This window comes from Ooceraea biroi, chromosome 11 (assembly GCF_003672135.1).
Source record: "Ooceraea biroi isolate clonal line C1 chromosome 11, Obir_v5.4, whole genome shotgun sequence".
NCBI classification, from domain to species: Eukaryota; Metazoa; Arthropoda; class Insecta; order Hymenoptera; family Formicidae; genus Ooceraea; species Ooceraea biroi.
The window spans coordinates 13339248-13355266 of record NC_039516.1 but is presented as its reverse complement, the minus strand read 5'-3'; the positions used below and the strand labels follow the sequence as shown (position 1 = coordinate 13355266).

The 16019-nt window shown below is 42.3% G+C and overlaps 5 protein-coding genes and 1 long non-coding RNA gene across 8 annotated transcripts; 3 read left to right on the top strand and 3 right to left on the bottom strand.

Moving 5' to 3' along the window:
• Positions 1-2140: 2140 nt before the first annotated feature.
• Positions 2141-7572, top strand: LOC105278116. The gene is made up of 8 exons (XM_026973836.1): positions 2141-4507; positions 4639-4796; positions 5084-5315; positions 5911-6109; positions 6224-6462; positions 6556-6658; positions 6788-7024; positions 7371-7572. Exons 1-8 carry the CDS (start codon positions 4397-4399, stop codon positions 7484-7486), a joined length of 1395 nt encoding a protein of 464 aa, XP_026829637.1. The 5' UTR covers positions 2141-4396; the 3' UTR covers positions 7487-7572.
• Positions 6969-7981, bottom strand: LOC105278113. The gene is made up of 3 exons (XR_893733.3): positions 7812-7981; positions 7422-7740; positions 6969-7061 (listed from the first exon to the last, which is right to left on the bottom strand). It is a non-coding gene; the product is annotated as an uncharacterized LOC105278113 (long non-coding RNA).
• Positions 7982-8391: 410 nt separating this feature from the next.
• On the top strand, positions 8392-10823 carry LOC105278107 (proton-coupled folate transporter). Its single transcript, XM_020031042.2, has 6 exons — positions 8392-8885; positions 8939-9199; positions 9341-9690; positions 9814-10090; positions 10172-10354; positions 10532-10823. Exons 1-6 carry the CDS (start codon positions 8798-8800, stop codon positions 10771-10773), a joined length of 1401 nt encoding a protein of 466 aa, XP_019886601.1. The 5' UTR covers positions 8392-8797; the 3' UTR covers positions 10774-10823.
• A 35-nt stretch (positions 10824-10858) lies between these two features.
• Positions 10859-12733, bottom strand: LOC105278130 (sepiapterin reductase). The gene is made up of 3 exons (XM_026973832.1): positions 12360-12733; positions 11976-12283; positions 10859-11902 (listed from the first exon to the last, which is right to left on the bottom strand). The coding sequence occupies exons 1-3, from the start codon at positions 12592-12594 to the stop codon at positions 11660-11662; spliced, it is 786 nt and encodes a 261-aa protein (XP_026829633.1). The 5' UTR covers positions 12595-12733; the 3' UTR covers positions 10859-11659.
• LOC105278156 lies at positions 12653-14383 on the top strand. Of its 3 annotated transcripts, none has more exons than XR_003407272.1 (3): positions 12653-12744; positions 12911-13427; positions 13525-14383. XR_003407272.1 is itself a non-coding variant. In XM_026973835.1 (3 exons), the coding sequence occupies exons 1-3, from the start codon at positions 13335-13337 to the stop codon at positions 14020-14022; spliced, it is 351 nt and encodes a 116-aa protein (XP_026829636.1). In that variant the 5' UTR covers positions 13321-13334; the 3' UTR covers positions 14023-14383. The 3 variants fall into 3 exon arrangements, 2 of the variants coding, with proteins under 2 accessions (XP_026829636.1, XP_026829635.1); XM_026973835.1 differs by lacking the exon at positions 12653-12744 and having other exon boundaries at positions 13321-13427; positions 13505-13742; positions 14003-14383; XM_026973834.1 differs by lacking the exon at positions 12653-12744 and having other exon boundaries at positions 13321-13427; positions 13505-14383.
• Positions 14384-14430: 47 nt separating this feature from the next.
• Positions 14431-16006, bottom strand: LOC105286425 (sepiapterin reductase). The gene is made up of 3 exons (XM_026973833.1): positions 15772-16006; positions 15388-15695; positions 14431-15314 (listed from the first exon to the last, which is right to left on the bottom strand). Exons 1-3 carry the CDS (start codon positions 16004-16006, stop codon positions 15072-15074), a joined length of 786 nt encoding a protein of 261 aa, XP_026829634.1. The 3' UTR covers positions 14431-15071.
• Between the last annotated feature and the right edge of the window lie 13 nt (positions 16007-16019).

Sequence of the window (16019 nt, the reverse complement as noted above, 5' to 3'; positions counted from 1 at the left end):
GGAGTGAATTAGCGATGGAGAGAGTTGGTAATTTTGAAGAGAGAGATGTCTACGTGGACGAAATACGCGATCCGATGAGAGAGAAAAAGGCAAAGCGCGATGGAGCTAATCTAGAGAACGGAATTTCAATATAACCAAGTTAAATAGGGATAGAAAAAGAAAGGGAAGAAGAATAAGGAAGAAAGAAGTACGCGATTGGAGGATCAACGGGAAAATATGCACAAGAGTGTGCAGTAAAATAAAATAAAGAGATGTTAAGATGATAGGAAGCTACAACTGAAGAAATGATCGGGGAGGAAATGATAAGGGAGGCACAAAACATAGGAGAGTAGGACGAAGAAAAGGAAAAAAAAACTCAGCGCTTGTACATACCGCAGAGACCGCAACGATGATGAAGAGATGCATGAAGACAGCGCTGTGAAAAATGAGGAAACGGTGGAGACGATAAGATTGGTAGAGGAGGAAGGAAAAAGGAAAGAGAGAAGAGATAAAAAAGAAGGGAAATTTTTCAGAGACGTGTTCATGACAGCTGCAACAGAAAAGAAAGAAAGAGAGAGAAAGAGGACGAATGTGCAAAATATCCATCACGAGGGAAGAGGTGGAGGGTGGCAAAAGAGAGAGAAAGAGCGTGCGAATGCTCATGTATGCGACGTACGCTTCGTATGCTTCGATTTTACGTACGTGTGTGTGTTTTATGCACGCTGAAGCGTATGTGCGCCAGCATACAGCACACCGGAGGAGAGTGAGCCGCAGTCGGTCTCTCTCGATGAAGGTGGAGGAGGAGGAGTCGTCTTTCTCTTTTTCTATCTGTCCTCTCTCTCTCTCTCTCTCTCTTTCTTTCTCGCGGTGTGCACGGCTACGCTCCAGCCAGGCCGCGCTAGACGCTGCCGCTGGTCGCGTACAACAGCCTTCGCATTCTTCGAAGAAGTGAAAGCAGTTTCAGGGAAATTCTGGTGGCGGGCGGGCGTTCGCTCGCTCGCTCGCGCGTTCGTTCGTTCGTCGCTCGCAGAATCGTGTGACGTTTCCTTCGCAAGGGTTTTCGAGCGATCTCTTCCTTTTTCTGTGTTCTTTTTCTCCATTGATACCGGCTATCAGGATCATTACGAAATCAGTTGCAATCTCGGGGGAGAGAGAGGTGCAAACATACGCGTGCGTATGCACGCGCGCGAAACAGATGGCGAACTCAAACGCGAGCCTGTGCCCCGCGGTGAGATAATGGACGAGCGCCATGAGGCATCTACTACGTGGAGAACGTTCTTGCGAAATCGTCATCGCCGACGGGAAATAGGAGAGCGCTACCCGTGAGTCAGATTTCGTGGATTCTTTTCCTCTACGTCCCGTCTGGAATACCTCGGATTCTTCTTTCCCGAGCAAGGGAGAAACCCCGCCTGCTCTTTCGAAAGGGGGGTTTGTCGCCGCTACTGCCGTCACCACCATCGCCGCGAACATTCAGTTGTTACGTAAATATTGCATCATTACGTCAATTATATCTTCTCATCTTCGATATTAATCGCGAGAAAAGTCCATCCCCAGAATCCTGCTTACTCTCCCGTGAAAGACGACCATTCGAGCGACTAAGAATCGCGACGCATATGTGAGGATCGTGCGGGACGGTCCATCAGAAACGGGACATCTGAAGAGCCATCGTCAATCCTCAGATACGAAAAAATGTCAAGGAAGTAATGCGCATAATTTTAAGGCAAACGTGCATGCCTCTGATATGGAGAGCTTTCAGATGAACCATCCTGTACATTTGCTACAGGATCCGCTAGGCAATATCAACATCTGGAAGGCATTCCTCAGGTGTTTTCTATAGATCCTCCGTCTCGTTTAAGCCATTAACGAAGCGGAATTAATTAGCCAACCATTTAATCAAGTTCCTGAAATCGAGATTACTGGGAATTCAAAGTTATCGAAGTGGCCACATTATAATTTCGACTTTATCAGTCTGTTGCACCTTTCGTGCCGTTTCAGCCGCGAGAACACCTTCGGAGCGCTCAGGAATCCCCATGCGAAACGCGAAACCTCTCCTCCGCAGGTCGCGGAGCTGAGTGTCGCGTTCACTCTGACGGTTTTCTCTTTTTTTCCGCACATTTTTTTCGTTCGTTTTGCCCGTTTCCGTCACGTGTCTTCCCGATGAGACATCGACCGATCGTTTCGCCTTGGCGCGCGAAATTCCACAGCTTTGAGCCAGGCGATCGGAATTTCATCATCGTGCGGACGCGTCACGGCGACGCGGTGGCGCGTTTTCGGGGATTTAACCCGGGGACCGACGATCTTACATATTGAGGTCCGCGCGTTGCGTGCCACAACTGCTTAAACGACATTACGGTACTCGCGAACGCGCAGCACGTCTCTTGTGCCATACTCGGCCGCGCATGTTTCGATACGCGTCGAAATGCTACGAAGTTACGATTAAATAGCGGTACTGCATTGACTCACATCAGTAGGGGAGTGAGGTGAGGTGTCGGGTTTCTCATCGGCATTTGGGACACCTTTAGAATAATTTTTTACTGCGTACGCGAAACAAAAGAATTTCAACAAGTGTATTCTTCTTTTTGAGAATTCTAAAAGAAGCGAGAAATTGTTTTTATTTTTATAAATTTATATTTAAAATTGAATTGAGCGCGGATTAGATACGCAGACTATTATTCGCTTGTACACGTTTATCTAGGTAAACGTCATAAATTTCATAAATGTTTAGTATTTCTATATATCGGAGGTATGCGTCTTGCGTAATAAAATGGAAAATAAAATGAGCTCCGGTGTTTTCACGCGTAAAGTGTTACGCCGACGAGAGAGAATTTCTCGATTGAGGATTGCCCATTCTATTTTTTCTTCATTAAATATGCAGCTACGAATACGAGTTCCGCTGCGCGAAAGAGCGTTTGTGAAAGCCAATTCGGCCATCGGTCGCCAGCCGATACGTTTTAATAACAACACTTTCACGATGCCCGGAGCTCGTAGTAAATCAAGCGCGCTCCACCTGCGCTATCGCACCGTTGAATCCCATTTATCCACTTTCGCATAATTTTTTTGCGCTCTTGAGAGAGGCGTAGCTCGTTTCCTGACTTTTTACATCTCTCTCAAGTAGAATATCTACGATTGATTTCCGTAATTGGGACAAGGCAGACACACATTCTTCAAATTATTTTATAATTTGAGACAATCAGGACATTGAGCTAAATAATAAATAGATAAACGATTTTTTAAATAATTCGTACAATATCGACTCAAAAAGTCCACAAATTGTCAAGCTTTTCAACTATCGATAGCTTGATCTATCGACGTTGATACTTCAGAATTGATAAAGTTAAGATTAATGTTCGTCAGTGCTAAAGTAATTACGGCGCGAATTCTATGGAATCCGAGTATGCCTGCTTCAAAATACGTCATAAATCCGGAGTCCATTATGCGAAATGGACAGCGGGACCGAAGGGGTGAACGTCGGAGAAAATAGCGAAATGGCGCGCGCGCGAGGCTCTCGGGCGCGAGAATCAGCTGAAATGACGTCACGTCACGAAGCCGGATTTAAGCTACGCCCACCAGCGTGCACATCCAGTGTGCGGCGTGCATAATGCACGTTGCGTGTACGCGCGTTGCGGATTACGTTATGCACCACACATCCCCGTCGAATATGCGCGTAAATCACGACGGTGGAAATTTTTTCTCACCCTCGGCCAGCCGAGGGGCTTCGCCGTTATCGGCGGCGCGTCGGCAGAATGTCGTAGCAGCGGCTGATAGCAACGTCCGATGTCGACATCAGATTTTCACGCGCCTCGAACTTCAATCTTATCCTTTCGGCTTACGCCGCTATCGCACGCGTACGTTAGATGCCCGCTCTACGTGCACGTGCATCATCCACTTGCATGGTCGAGAAAACGCGTCGCGATATCCGTTTACGCCGTGCCGGCATGAAGCTCGTTTATTTATGAAAAATAGGAGACTGAGATGTTTAAAGTAATAAAAGAGAGGCGGGGAGAAAACGTATTGCCGGTTCTAGTTCCTCTTTTTCTTGTCCCTGATTGCGTACTAGGTGTTGTGCAGGTTGATGCGAGGATACCCTCTCCTCCCTCATTATTTTTCTAATTGGACAAACTTTCGAAACACGTTGCGTTGATAATATAATCTCTGCAAGATCACTTATTCGCGCGCGTTCAAAAACGAGAAGCCACAAGATCCGGTGACTTCAATAATATCATTCTGTGCATGATTCATTCTTGTAATTGAATTGTATGCTTGACTCAGCCCCAACAAGCTTGCGGATTTTTTGGACAAATTAAAGAATGTCTCTTAGTAAAAATATGCGTCTAAATACGTCAAGTGTGGAAACATTCGCAACGGGGATTACTTCTTGTTCTGCGTTCTCTTTCCAGATTAAATATCGAATCGCAAAATGGTGTCGAGGCGGAAAATACTCTCACGCTCGCGAGACAATCTCGTGGAGTCGCAATACGAGGAGCAGGAGGAGGAAGACGTGTGGTATAATCTGGATAAATTGTACAAGGTAATTTTCACGCGCGTGTCGTGTTGGCAGCGCGAATTTATTGCTCGACTATGTGTAGCTCGCTGATAAGAATCACTGAGTCGCCGATGCTGCAGTAAGTACGTGATGCTTCATTTGTTTCGCACTTGCAGGATCATATACAAGAGGTCTTAGATAAGTGGAATCAAATAGATGACGAAATTTGGGCGAAAGTTATCGTGTTCGAGAGAAACAGACGGGTTGCGAAAGCGTACGCCAGGGCGCCCGTTCTCACGATAAACGGCTCGAATGACGGATTCGACGGGTTCAGGTACGTAACGCATTATACGATTTTCTGCAATATACGATTATCTACCGTAACGACGTTTTTGCGAATGTAAATATACAAAATGTATGAGCGGTCGGGATCGTTTCTCTCGCGGAAGCGGTATGAATTTTATTGGCCTCGTAAATTTGGAGCGCGTTGCCGACATTCGCGATTCGTTTACGCGGCTACCCGTACATTAAATTGAAATTTTACGCACGCGATCGAAACTGGCACGCGCGCACGCGAAAGTAACGTTACATCGGTTGATCATCTCGGTGTTTAATTTACAGGATAGGACTCTGCGGATTCGACAATCCCATGCGGGACCCGAAGACCGAGGAGGCCAAACGGCACATAAATCAAGGCGTCAAGATAAAGATGGACGAGCAGGGCAACATACTCATTAAGAGATTGTGTAAGAATAACGTGTACGTCAAGTCGACGAATCAGGAGGACAATGCGATCGGCCCGGAGATCATACGCAACTCGCAAGGCGCGCTCGAGCACGAGAAACCCGGAAAGGTGAGGGACCGAGCATTATCTCGCGGTTCCGCGTACGTTTCCTCCGTGAAATATTTATCGGCGAAAGCATCGAAATGGGTCAGTCAGTCGCGTGCGCGAGGGGCAAGGAGTTCTCTTCATTACTCGCTGCTTCTCTGCTGTTTCTCTCAATTAGAAGAAAAAATAAGAAGCCCCCGCTGTTTTCCTCGCGGGGGATCACGTATTACTCTTATCGCGATGTTCGTATGAACGCGTGCTGATAGAGAAATCACCGCCTTTCTAATTAAAACTGCTGCTTCGTGCAAGCGAACCGTGTAATGAGAGGCGTTTAAATCTCTTTATCGTCAGGAAATCATACACCACGTGTAGCCGGTACGAAAGGAGAACGAAAAAGTTCCGCCTGTAGCACGATCCGAATCGCACAGTCATTCTCTCCCCTCGTGGACTGAAAGTCCCGTTCCGTGCGTTCGTTCATTTCGTTCCTCTATTGATAATCTCTCTTTCTCCGAAGATTAATTGATGCCGTAAGGTGACGCAACTTTCCCCGCTTTCCCCTTAATAAATATCATGTCAATAGCAACTCGATGCGACTCGTTCGGATGCTTGCTCGTTTCAGCTGTTCGACATGAACAAGTTCCAAACGAATCTATCGCGGGAAACGCGGCGGGCCTATCCGGATAGGCGACGATTGGAGATGCAATGCCTGAGCGCTATCATATTCGTGAGAACGGAGGCCGACTTGCTGCAGTGCCCCGTGTGGGTGCTCATCGTCAACGTGGTCGGCCTGGACATGCTCAAGTCGAAGCTCCCGCCAGGTACGTTAAAAAAAAACGTACATTACATATTAAATAAAAGTAAAACGAGTTCTTTAATTGCAGCACGTACTCATGACAGCGAGCACGAATAATTTGTGTTGTCTTGTTCTTTAGTTCTAGCATTACAAAGGCCGGTCGACATAAAGAATAGACCTAGAATACCAATTCCCGACGAAGACCCTTACAGCGTGGCCGGCGTGTCGTCGTCCGTAGGCCCTAGCGAAATAATGCCGGCGGACAGAGACTCGCGCGAGCAGATCTACATGCAGTCGACGAGCTACCAGCATCGACGCGCCGAGAGACCGCCAAAACTGCCGCCCAGAGAAAACCTCTATGGTCATGGAATTCCCAAGGTAGAATTCCGCGTTACGGATTTGTTTGCACATGTACATAATAAATTATATTAAGTAGGAGTAATTCATCATTTTCCGCATTTTTCGTTTCAGCCTGATTACGATGACATAGAAGACGATTATGGCAGAGCGATGAAACACCCCATGATGATGAACGAGGAGAAGCGAAGTAAACACGATGACAGAAAGAAATACGGTGGGACAACAACGCATTTATTATACGTTATGTTTGCAATTTTTAAATAGGCGACTAAACAATTATATTATCTAGAATAATACATATAACGAATATTATTTGTCTAATTAAAAATTATTTCTACTTTAGATGATCCGTATTACTGCGGTTTGCGAGCACGCGTGCCTAATTTCGTGAAAATGGCGAGAAACGGCCACAGTAAGGTGGGTCCTCCTCCTCCGCGAGGATATCCTAGGACACAGCCGGCGCCATCCTACGCGGGCGCTGTTTATGCTAGTAGTCAATCCTCTCAAATATATGGGCACCTACCCGCCCATCGACCGCCGCCCATTATATATCATGCCAGAAGCTTCGAAAGCGGACTTGGTGAGCGATGATCACCTGATAATTATATTCCATTTGCCTTGAAAATTATTCCGTTAATTAATCTACAAATTTCTCCGGTAAAATTTGGTTTTACCGTGTGGAACCGAAATCGGGTTTTCTACAATTCTAATTGTTTATCGCGCGTATTAACGTTTAATTTAATGCGTCAATTTTTCATACATGTTAATTTTATGTATTATTTTAATGAGACGTTTCATTGCATGACCTACTTTGAAATTAACAGAAAGTGATTTCTCCTGATAGAGATCGAAAGACGATTATCCCGGATATCGAACTCGCGCATCGAAATCGCGTTTATTAGCAATAATTGTTACTACACTTTCAGATTCGGACAATAGGAACGAGTCACCGTATAACCATATATACGGAAGATTACCGATTCCGACGAGAGGCGTAATACATCCGATCCCGCAAGCTATGTATATTGGAGAGTGGGATTAGATATATAAGAAATATCTTCCGATGTTTGTACCTATAAACTCTGTATATTGTTAATATACCACATAAATACTCATATTTTTATGCTAGCACTTACGCATTTATTTATTATCCCACCTCTGCAAAATCGAACAGAAGGACTGGCCGATCTTTCAATTAGGTGTACCAATTATTGCATTAATGCTCGCGTGCAACGCTAATTAAATCGAAATTAATATTATTTGAGGTTAAAAGATTTTGCTGTTAAATCGTATTACCTGAAAATTAATATTTGTTAATATTATCTGCAAATTAAAAACTTACTCAAGCCGCCGTTAAATCGTACTACCTCTAAGTAAAAACTCAATCATTGTTGAGTTGCGTATTATTGAAAAATAAAACTTTTAATAACGAATTACTGGCTCGTACTACTTCAAAATAAAACTACGTCTAACCTATCGTTGAGTTGTACTACGACCTTCGAGATCAACCGAAGATAGTGGAGGCTCGTAGCGGAAGTTTTCGGAACTAAATTGTGTGCCCATTTGCCAGCGCCTATAGAATGATGACCTGTGCGGCGATGCACGGCGGGTTGCCGCTGCGTAGGCGCAGGAGCTATTTCCAAACAATTAGGATATTCTCAATAACAACTTCGTAATGAATTTTAGATTTTGGAACATTAAGAGATACATCGAGTCGTCATTGATGTTAGTCGAATCACAACTCAACTGATCAGTTCGGTTTCGACCACGTATCTCGACTTTGGCCTCCAACGAGAAAATCACGCTACATAATGGGTGTTTTCCAGCAACGACAGTGCGACACAGTGTATCATTCCATCTTCTTTCAATACCAGCGAACAACAAATATAGAATGATACACTGTGTCGCACTGTGTCGTTGCTGGAAAACACCCAACGACACACAGTTGTGTCACGTAACATATAGTTGTGTCAGCGGTTTAGGATAACGTACATGGCAGATATAAAGCGTGTCACACACATACATACACGTGCACGCCTTCTGTCGCTGAGCACAAACACCCATTCGGATAATCAGCTGAGTGGTTGTTGACAGTCACGCAACGGTCCAGCTTGAGAGAATGCCAAGCACTGACATTTCGAACAAAGAAGTCACGATACGCCTAAGTAAGCGATATCGGAGCGTGTCGCGCTGCGGTATTAGTTATCAAGAGTTCTTAATTATGCCAGTCAAGTAAGTTAGGCCAACAATATCGATAATCGCACTTGGTGACTGCACTTGGGGACTGCAACGAACGTTATCATGATTATATCGTAAGCAATCGTTCTTCTCTTGGTGAATATCTCACGAGACAATGGAGCAGGTCAGATTCACAGGATGGAGGCGTTACGTGCTGATACAGCCACCTGCAATGCTGCTGCTGGCTGCTATGGCGATGTCAGGTAATATCAAACAGTATCGCCGACCACAATTATTCATACACTTCTCTCCACAGGCGCGATTATGACGGACATGATAGTGTACCGTACGTGCACCATGATGTTGGGAGTAAATAAAACTGAATGCCGAATATTGCACGACAACAGCAGCAGCCCGGAGGCGCACAGGATAGACTTGCTGGTGCAGCCGCACGCAAGCTTAATCGTGATGAGCAAGTCCTTCGTCGAGAGTATTTTCCCCTCGTTACTGGCCCTGTTTCTGGGACCGTGGAGTGACAAGTACGGAAGGAAACCTGTCATACTCTCTGGATACATAGGTGACCAAGTGTACCATACGCGTTGCTGCAAATCCATAGAGGAGTCAGCTAGTCCTGTCGAGCTTTGAATGGCGTTGACTTGAAAGCTAACTTGGTTCATTTCGCTTGTGATTTGGTTTAGAAATCGATGAATTCTTTCAGGTACATGTTTAACTTATCTTCTGCTCTGCGTAATGGCTAATTGGGAGATCGCAGCTTGGTACTTCTTGCTAGCTTACATACCTACCGCTCTCCTGGGTGGTATAGGTGTCCTAATGCTAGCTTCATTCTGCTATATCACTGATATAACGAATGAGAATGAACGAGCATGGCACCTGGCTTGGTTGGATGCGTCGACGAACGCTGGTCTGCTGATAGGTTTGTTTTCCGCCCCAGCGATATTTGACGCATATGGATATACCACTGTATTTGGTGTGGCGACTGTATTGAGTGCTGTAGCAATATTGTACATAGTGATCTTTGTTCCGGAAACTATACATAGCAACAGTTCCGTGAGTGCTTCAAAATATTCGCCGAGTCAATTCCTACATTTTTTTTTAGACACTTGGTGTGTGCTTGGAATCTAACATGAAATGAGTATCATTGAATAAATAACAATCACGGTTCTTTTACAGGGTATCTGCCAGATATTTGACTTTGTGCTAGTAAAGGATCTTATCAACACGTGTCTTAGGAAGAGAGATGGATTCAACAGATCGATAGTGTGGATCTGCATAGGCAGTCTCACGTTGCTCCTGATCATCATGCAGGGTGAACTCACTATCGGTTATCTGTTCGTGAGCGCACGACTCGGCTGGTCCGTCGAGAAGTACTCCATTTACGTAGGCATAAATATCATGTTAGGAATAGTCGGCACGATAGCTGGCATCAAATTGATGCGAAAATGCGCAGGTACCATTTTGAGCTTCGTGCAATTGTACGGAAACATATGTAATATACAAGAGATTCACATGAGACATTTAAATCGTTTAGGTTTGCCGGAAGCGGTGGTTGCTATAATATCTGCCACCTCATCTTGCAGTGCGGCCTTAGTGAGTGCCTTCACGTGGCAATCCTGGCATATGTATTTGTCTATGGTGCTAGGCATGTTCAACGGCATGTCTCGACCGATGATACGTTCTATCATGTCGAAGACAGTACCTGTACAAGACACGGGTAAATCGTCCTTTATCCTGTATAAAAATTAATATTAATTAAAATATTAATTAAGATTAATTAAAGAGAAATCTCGGACAATAAGAAAGAAAATTTCTAAATGTACGTTTTTAAATAGATTGATGCATGTTCATATTCTTGTAAGAAATACACTTTACCACAAACTTTTTTCAACAGGAAAGATCTTCTCTGTGGCCACTGGTCTAGAAACACTGTTACCGTTCGCAGCAGCTTCCTTGTATACTTTTCTTTACTCTCATTACATGCCACCTGTGTATCCTCTGCCAGTGTGGTTCTTATCAGTTGCATTTTATGTTTTAACTATCGTGTTACTAATATGCATTCAGACACAAATGAAAAGTAGCAATAATGTAGCTTACACGTCAATTACAGACAACGATGACGCACTTGATTCTTGAGTATATTATTAAAGAGTTAGTGTTTTATTAGACGGAAACAATCACGAAAACGGAAAACGAACGAAATGATGAGCTGAAAACAGGTGAAGGATAATATTGTATTTATTCATATTATCTTTCTACATTTCAATTATCGCATCTATTTTTTATAGTATTTTACAATATTCTTAATTGTACGCATATTTATCATATACTTGCAACTATTATATAGATCTGTTTTATATGGTACATCTATGAAGATATGTACAGCACATTTAATGATCAAATTATTATGCATAATTTGCATAATGTGCAAAAATAATTTTATAATTTTATAACTTGCACTTTTTAGAAACATTTTATACTGATATAATAGACATTGAGGCAGTCTAAATGTAGATGAGACCTGCATAAATTAGTTTGCGAACTAGTTTACAATACAATAGACAGGCATTAATACATAGTACGTTTTACAATGTACAATGAAAACTGCCCAATGTTTTTATGTAACGTATTTTTAAACGGAAAAAGTATAAAATAAAATTTTATACAATTGGTATAACTAAGTCAGAAGAGACAATGTTGAGAAAAGTGATGTTTGAATTTTGCAATCTGTGATCTTAGGAGATAAGATTGTACTTTTTCGTGTGAGGATTATTATTCAATTGTTATTCGATAATCTATTACTCAGTGCTACGTGGTGCATCCAGAGAATTTTTAGAGAAAAGTTGTAGATTAATGCGTAACTTTATTTAAATATAACATTTTTTATATTACTTTGCGCAAGAAGTTACAGAAATATATTATTTTTAAAATAAAACACATTTTTATAAAAAAATTAGTTTATTAAGAGGCTTGTTGAATGACTTATCTTGTGCATGTTCCTTTCCCCTGAAGAGTCAAGTATCTACAATGGATCGTGATAATCCACAACTTCCGCCGATTTATACTTATGTACCTTCAATATCTCCACAAGACGATTAATGCTCTGTTCTGCAGTTAACATGGTCTTGTTCTTCCGCGTTAAGCAATACCTTTCCTTATTTACGGGATCAAGAGTGTTTTCGCATGAGAAAGTAGACATATCCGTGTCGACGAATCCCGGAGCGTAAATCAATACGTCAACGTCGGGATTCTCCAACGCAAAGACCTGTGAGACATAAAGCATGCGTCAATTCATGACAGAAATACATTTGCTGCACGAAACATAAATGGATAATTACCTTAAAATACATTTCCCGTGCTGCTTTCGCCGTGCAATAGTGACCACTGCCAACAAACGGCTGAACAGCGTATATAGAACTGATAGTCATAATTAATTTCTTCGTGTTCGTCTTCGAATCGAAGAGATTCATAGCCACCGCATTCAACACAGCGGGCACGAAAAAATTCAAGTCGTAGTACGCTCTCCAGTCATTCACGTCTGTCACGTCGTTCAGCAGTTTTGCCACTAGACTTCCCACATTGTGCACTAGGACCACTCGGTCGAACGCCTCGCGAGTAGTTCCTTTCAGAGTTTTCAGTATGGCTTCTGGAAACAGATAATAAAATGTTTTGGTGAAAATGTCTCTTCGACTTTGGCTTTGAAAGCAGGAACTCCGACTCACCTTCGAGATCGGTTTTGGTCGCTTTACTCAAATCCATCCTGACCGCATCGACATTCACGATGGGAGGTATACTTTTTTTGACTTCACACAGAGCATTGAGGTCTCGCGCCAATAAGAGCATATGCGAACCTTTCTCCAGCAGCGAGCCAAACGTTAGCGCGATTTGTCGACCGATGCCACGACTCGCACCGGTTACCACCAAGAAGACTTTACCGGACAGCGCCTCAACCGACATGATTATATCAGTGGAAGCTAATTGCCGTCTCCTGAATTGTTATCCACCGATTGATCCGCTTGTGATTCCCTGGTGATGTTTGGCTCTTGCTCGGCTTTGGTGGTTGCTTGAAGCACGTCCGCTTTCAAGAGATGGACTAATCGCTTGCCGGTAAAGCCTGTAAGATAAAGGCTTGTGAATTAAACAAATTCTTGGTACACAAGAAATGCAAGTAAATTTAAAAGTATAAGTTTGACTTCTACGAGGCTTTTATCTTATCAATATAACAAAGCCTGCCGCTTTAAAATATTGAATTGTAATTCGTGTTAATTTATAGCTGACCTGCGGGTGTATAATGGAATGTGGGTCTATGTGTCGTATCAGAGGATTCGCTGCCAATTCAACTTCTTCCTCAGACTGGGGCTTGTTTCCAGAAGTGATTAGACGCGATGCAATCTTCCTTTGCAACCGACAGCGACGTTACGAGGTCCTTCTTCGTGGTACCACCTTGCAGAACTTTCAATCTGGAATCTGTTACAGTTTAGCATATTAGATTTCTGCAGAAAAGTCATTTGCAATTATGTAATATCAACCTCATTCAAATACTTATGTCTCTACTGCTTATCACAAAAATGCTCAGAGATAAGTACTATGAATAACACACTTATACGATTACATTTATAAATCTAAATGAGATGTATGTACAACTCAATGCAAATTTAATACAATGCACAAATTCAGTTTAATTTTTAAATTTACACATGTATTGGTCTTGCGGCTCAAGGAAACCTGGCATACTCTGTGGATACATAGGTGACCAAACGTACCATACGCGGTGCTGCAAATCCATAGAGGTAGCTAGTCCTGTTGAGCTTTGAATGGTGTTGATTTGAAAGCTAACTTGGTTTATTACGCTTGTGATTTGGTTTAGAAATCAATGAATTCTTTCAGGTATACATGTTTAACTTATCTTCTGCTCTGCGTAATGGCTAATTGGGAGATCGCAGCTTGGTACGTCTTGCTAGCTTACATACCTACCACTCTCCTGGGTGGTATAGGTGTCGTAATGCTGGCTTCATTCTGTTATATCACTGACATAACGAATGAGAATAAACGAGCATGGCACCTGGCTTGGTTGGATGCGTCGACGAACGCTGGTCTGCTGATAGGTTTGTTTTCCGCCCCAGCGATATTTGACGCATATGGATATATCACTGTATTTGGTGTGGTGACTGTATTATGCGCTGTAGCAATATTGTACATAGTGATCTTTGTTCCGGAAACTATACATAGCAACAGTTCCATGAGTGCTTCAAAATATTCGCCGAGTCAATCCCTACATTCTTTTAGACACTTTATAGTGTGTAAAGTTGGAATCTAACATGAAATGAGTATCATTGAATAAATAACAATGATGGTTCTGTTACAGGGTATCTGTCAGATGTTTGACTTTGTGCTCATAAAGGATCTTATCAACACGTGTCTTAGGATGAGATAGATTCAACAGATCGATAGTATGGATCTGCATAGGTAGCCTCACGTTCAGTTCGCGAGCGCACGACTCGGCTAGTCCGTCGAGAGATCCTCCTAAGTGTATCCTCTGCCAGTGTGGTTCTTATCAGTAGCAATTTATGTTCTAAACTATCGTGTTCCTAATAGGTATTCAGACACAAATGAAAAGCAATAATGTAGCTTACACTTCAATTACAGACAACGAGGACGCACTCGATTCTTGAGTATTTTATTAAAGAGTATGTTTTATTAAACGAAAACAATCATGAAAACGGAAGACGAACGAAATGATGAGCTGAAAACAGGTAAAGGATAATATTGTACTTATTCATATTATCTTTCTAAGTTTCAATTATCGCATATTTTTTTATACTGTTTTTATACAATATTCTTGATTGTATGCATATTTATCATATACTTGCAACTATTATATAGATCTTTTTTATATGGCACATCTGTGAAGATATGTACAGCACATTTAATGATCAAATTATTATGCATAAGTTGCAATGTGCAAAAATAATTTTGTAATTTTATAACTTGCACATTTTAGTAGGTTTTACAAGTACAATGAAAAATGCCCAATTTCTTGATGTAACGTATTTTTAAACAGGAAAAGTACAAAATAAAATTTCAAACAATTGGTATAAATAAATCAGAAAGGGACACTGTAGAGAAAAGTGATGTATATTTTGCAATCTGTGATCTTAGGAGATAAGATTGTACTTTTTACTATGAGGATTATTTACTTGTTATTCAATAATCTATTACTCAGCGATACGTGGTGCATCGAGAGAATGTTTAAAGAAAAGGTGTAGATTAATGCGTAAACTTTATTTAAATATACCATTTTTTTATATTACTTTGCAAGAAGTTACAGAGATATATTATTTTTAAAAGAAAGCAAAATTGTATTAAAAAATTAGTTTATCAAGAGACTCGTTGAATGAATTATTGGGTCCCTCTCCCCCTGAAGAGTCAAGTATCTACAATGGATCATAATAATCCACACGTTCCGCCGATTTATACTTATGTGCCTTCAATACCTCCACAAGACGATTAATGCTCTGTTCTGGACTTAAGACGATCTTGTTCTTCTGCAATTCGCGTAAGTGTTCCTTATGTACGGGATCAATAGAGGTTTCGACTACGAAAGTAAACAAATCCGTGTCGACGGGTCCCGGACTGTAATTCAATACGTCAACGTCGGGATTCTCCAACGCAAAGACCTGTGCGACATAAAGCATGCGTCAATTCATGACAGAAACACATTTACTGTAAGAAACATAAACGGAAAATTACCTTAAAATACATTTCCCGTGCTACTTTCACCGTGCAATAGTAACCAGTGCCGATAAGCGCCTGAATAGCGGTGAAAGAAGTTATATTGATAATTACTTTCTTCGTGTTCGTCTTTGAATCGAAGAGATTCATAACCACCGCATTCAACACAGCGGGCAAGAAAAAATTCAAGTCGTAGTACGTTCTCCAGTCACTGACATCTGTCAACTCGTTCAGCAGTTTTTGCTCATTAGTGCCCACATTGTGCACTAGGACCACTCGGTCGAACGCCTCGAGAGTAGTTCCTTTCAGAGTTTTCAGTATGGCTTCTGGAAACAGATAATGAAATGTTTTGGTGAAAATGTCTCTTCGACTTTGGCTTTGAAAGCAGGAACTCCGACTCACCTTCGAGATCGGTTTTGGTCGCTTTACTCAAATCCATCCTGACCGCATCGACATTCACGATGGGAGGTATACTTTTTTTGACTTCACACAGAGCATTAAGGTCTCGCGCCAGTAAGAGCATGTGCGAACCTTTCTCCAGCAGCGAGCCAAACGTTAGCGCGATTTGTCGACCGATGCCACGACTCGCACCGGTTACCACCAAGAAGACTTTACCGGACAGCGCCTCAACCGACATGATTATATCAGTG

What these genes read in the sequence shown, in the direction of transcription:
- LOC105278156 (XM_026973834.1), top strand. Translation starts at nt 13,335, where the DNA reads ATGTATTGGTCTTGCGGCTCAAGGAAACCTGGCATACTCTGTGGATAC. An exon ending in GGTGCTGCAAATCCATAGAG is followed by an intron (nt 13,428 to 13,504) that starts GTAGCTAGTCCT and finishes GATTTGGTTTAG; the next exon opens with AAATCAATGAATTCTTTCAG.
- LOC105278116 (XM_026973836.1), top strand. Translation starts at nt 4,397, where the DNA reads ATGGTGTCGAGGCGGAAAATACTCTCACGCTCGCGAGACAATCTCGTG. An exon ending in GACGGATTCGACGGGTTCAG is followed by an intron (nt 4,797 to 5,083) that starts GTACGTAACGCA and finishes TTTAATTTACAG; the next exon opens with GATAGGACTCTGCGGATTCG. An exon ending in AAGCTTCGAAAGCGGACTTG is followed by an intron (nt 7,025 to 7,370) that starts GTGAGCGATGAT and finishes CTACACTTTCAG; the next exon opens with ATTCGGACAATAGGAACGAG.
- LOC105278130 (XM_026973832.1), bottom strand. Translation starts at nt 12,594, where the DNA reads ATGTCGGTTGAGGCGCTGTCCGGTAAAGTCTTCTTGGTGGTAACCGGT. An exon ending in GACCAAAACCGATCTCGAAG is followed by an intron (nt 12,284 to 12,359) that starts GTGAGTCGGAGT and finishes ATCTGTTTCCAG; the next exon opens with AAGCCATACTGAAAACTCTG. An exon ending in CACGGGAAATGTATTTTAAG is followed by an intron (nt 11,903 to 11,975) that starts GTAATTATCCAT and finishes TATGTCTCACAG; the next exon opens with GTCTTTGCGTTGGAGAATCC.
- LOC105286425 (XM_026973833.1), bottom strand. Translation starts at nt 16,006, where the DNA reads ATGTCGGTTGAGGCGCTGTCCGGTAAAGTCTTCTTGGTGGTAACCGGT. An exon ending in GACCAAAACCGATCTCGAAG is followed by an intron (nt 15,696 to 15,771) that starts GTGAGTCGGAGT and finishes ATCTGTTTCCAG; the next exon opens with AAGCCATACTGAAAACTCTG. An exon ending in CACGGGAAATGTATTTTAAG is followed by an intron (nt 15,315 to 15,387) that starts GTAATTTTCCGT and finishes TATGTCGCACAG; the next exon opens with GTCTTTGCGTTGGAGAATCC.
- LOC105278107 (XM_020031042.2), top strand. Translation starts at nt 8,798, where the DNA reads ATGGAGCAGGTCAGATTCACAGGATGGAGGCGTTACGTGCTGATACAG. An exon ending in CTATACATAGCAACAGTTCC is followed by an intron (nt 9,691 to 9,813) that starts GTGAGTGCTTCA and finishes GTTCTTTTACAG; the next exon opens with GGTATCTGCCAGATATTTGA. An exon ending in AGTACCTGTACAAGACACGG is followed by an intron (nt 10,355 to 10,531) that starts GTAAATCGTCCT and finishes TTTTTTCAACAG; the next exon opens with GAAAGATCTTCTCTGTGGCC.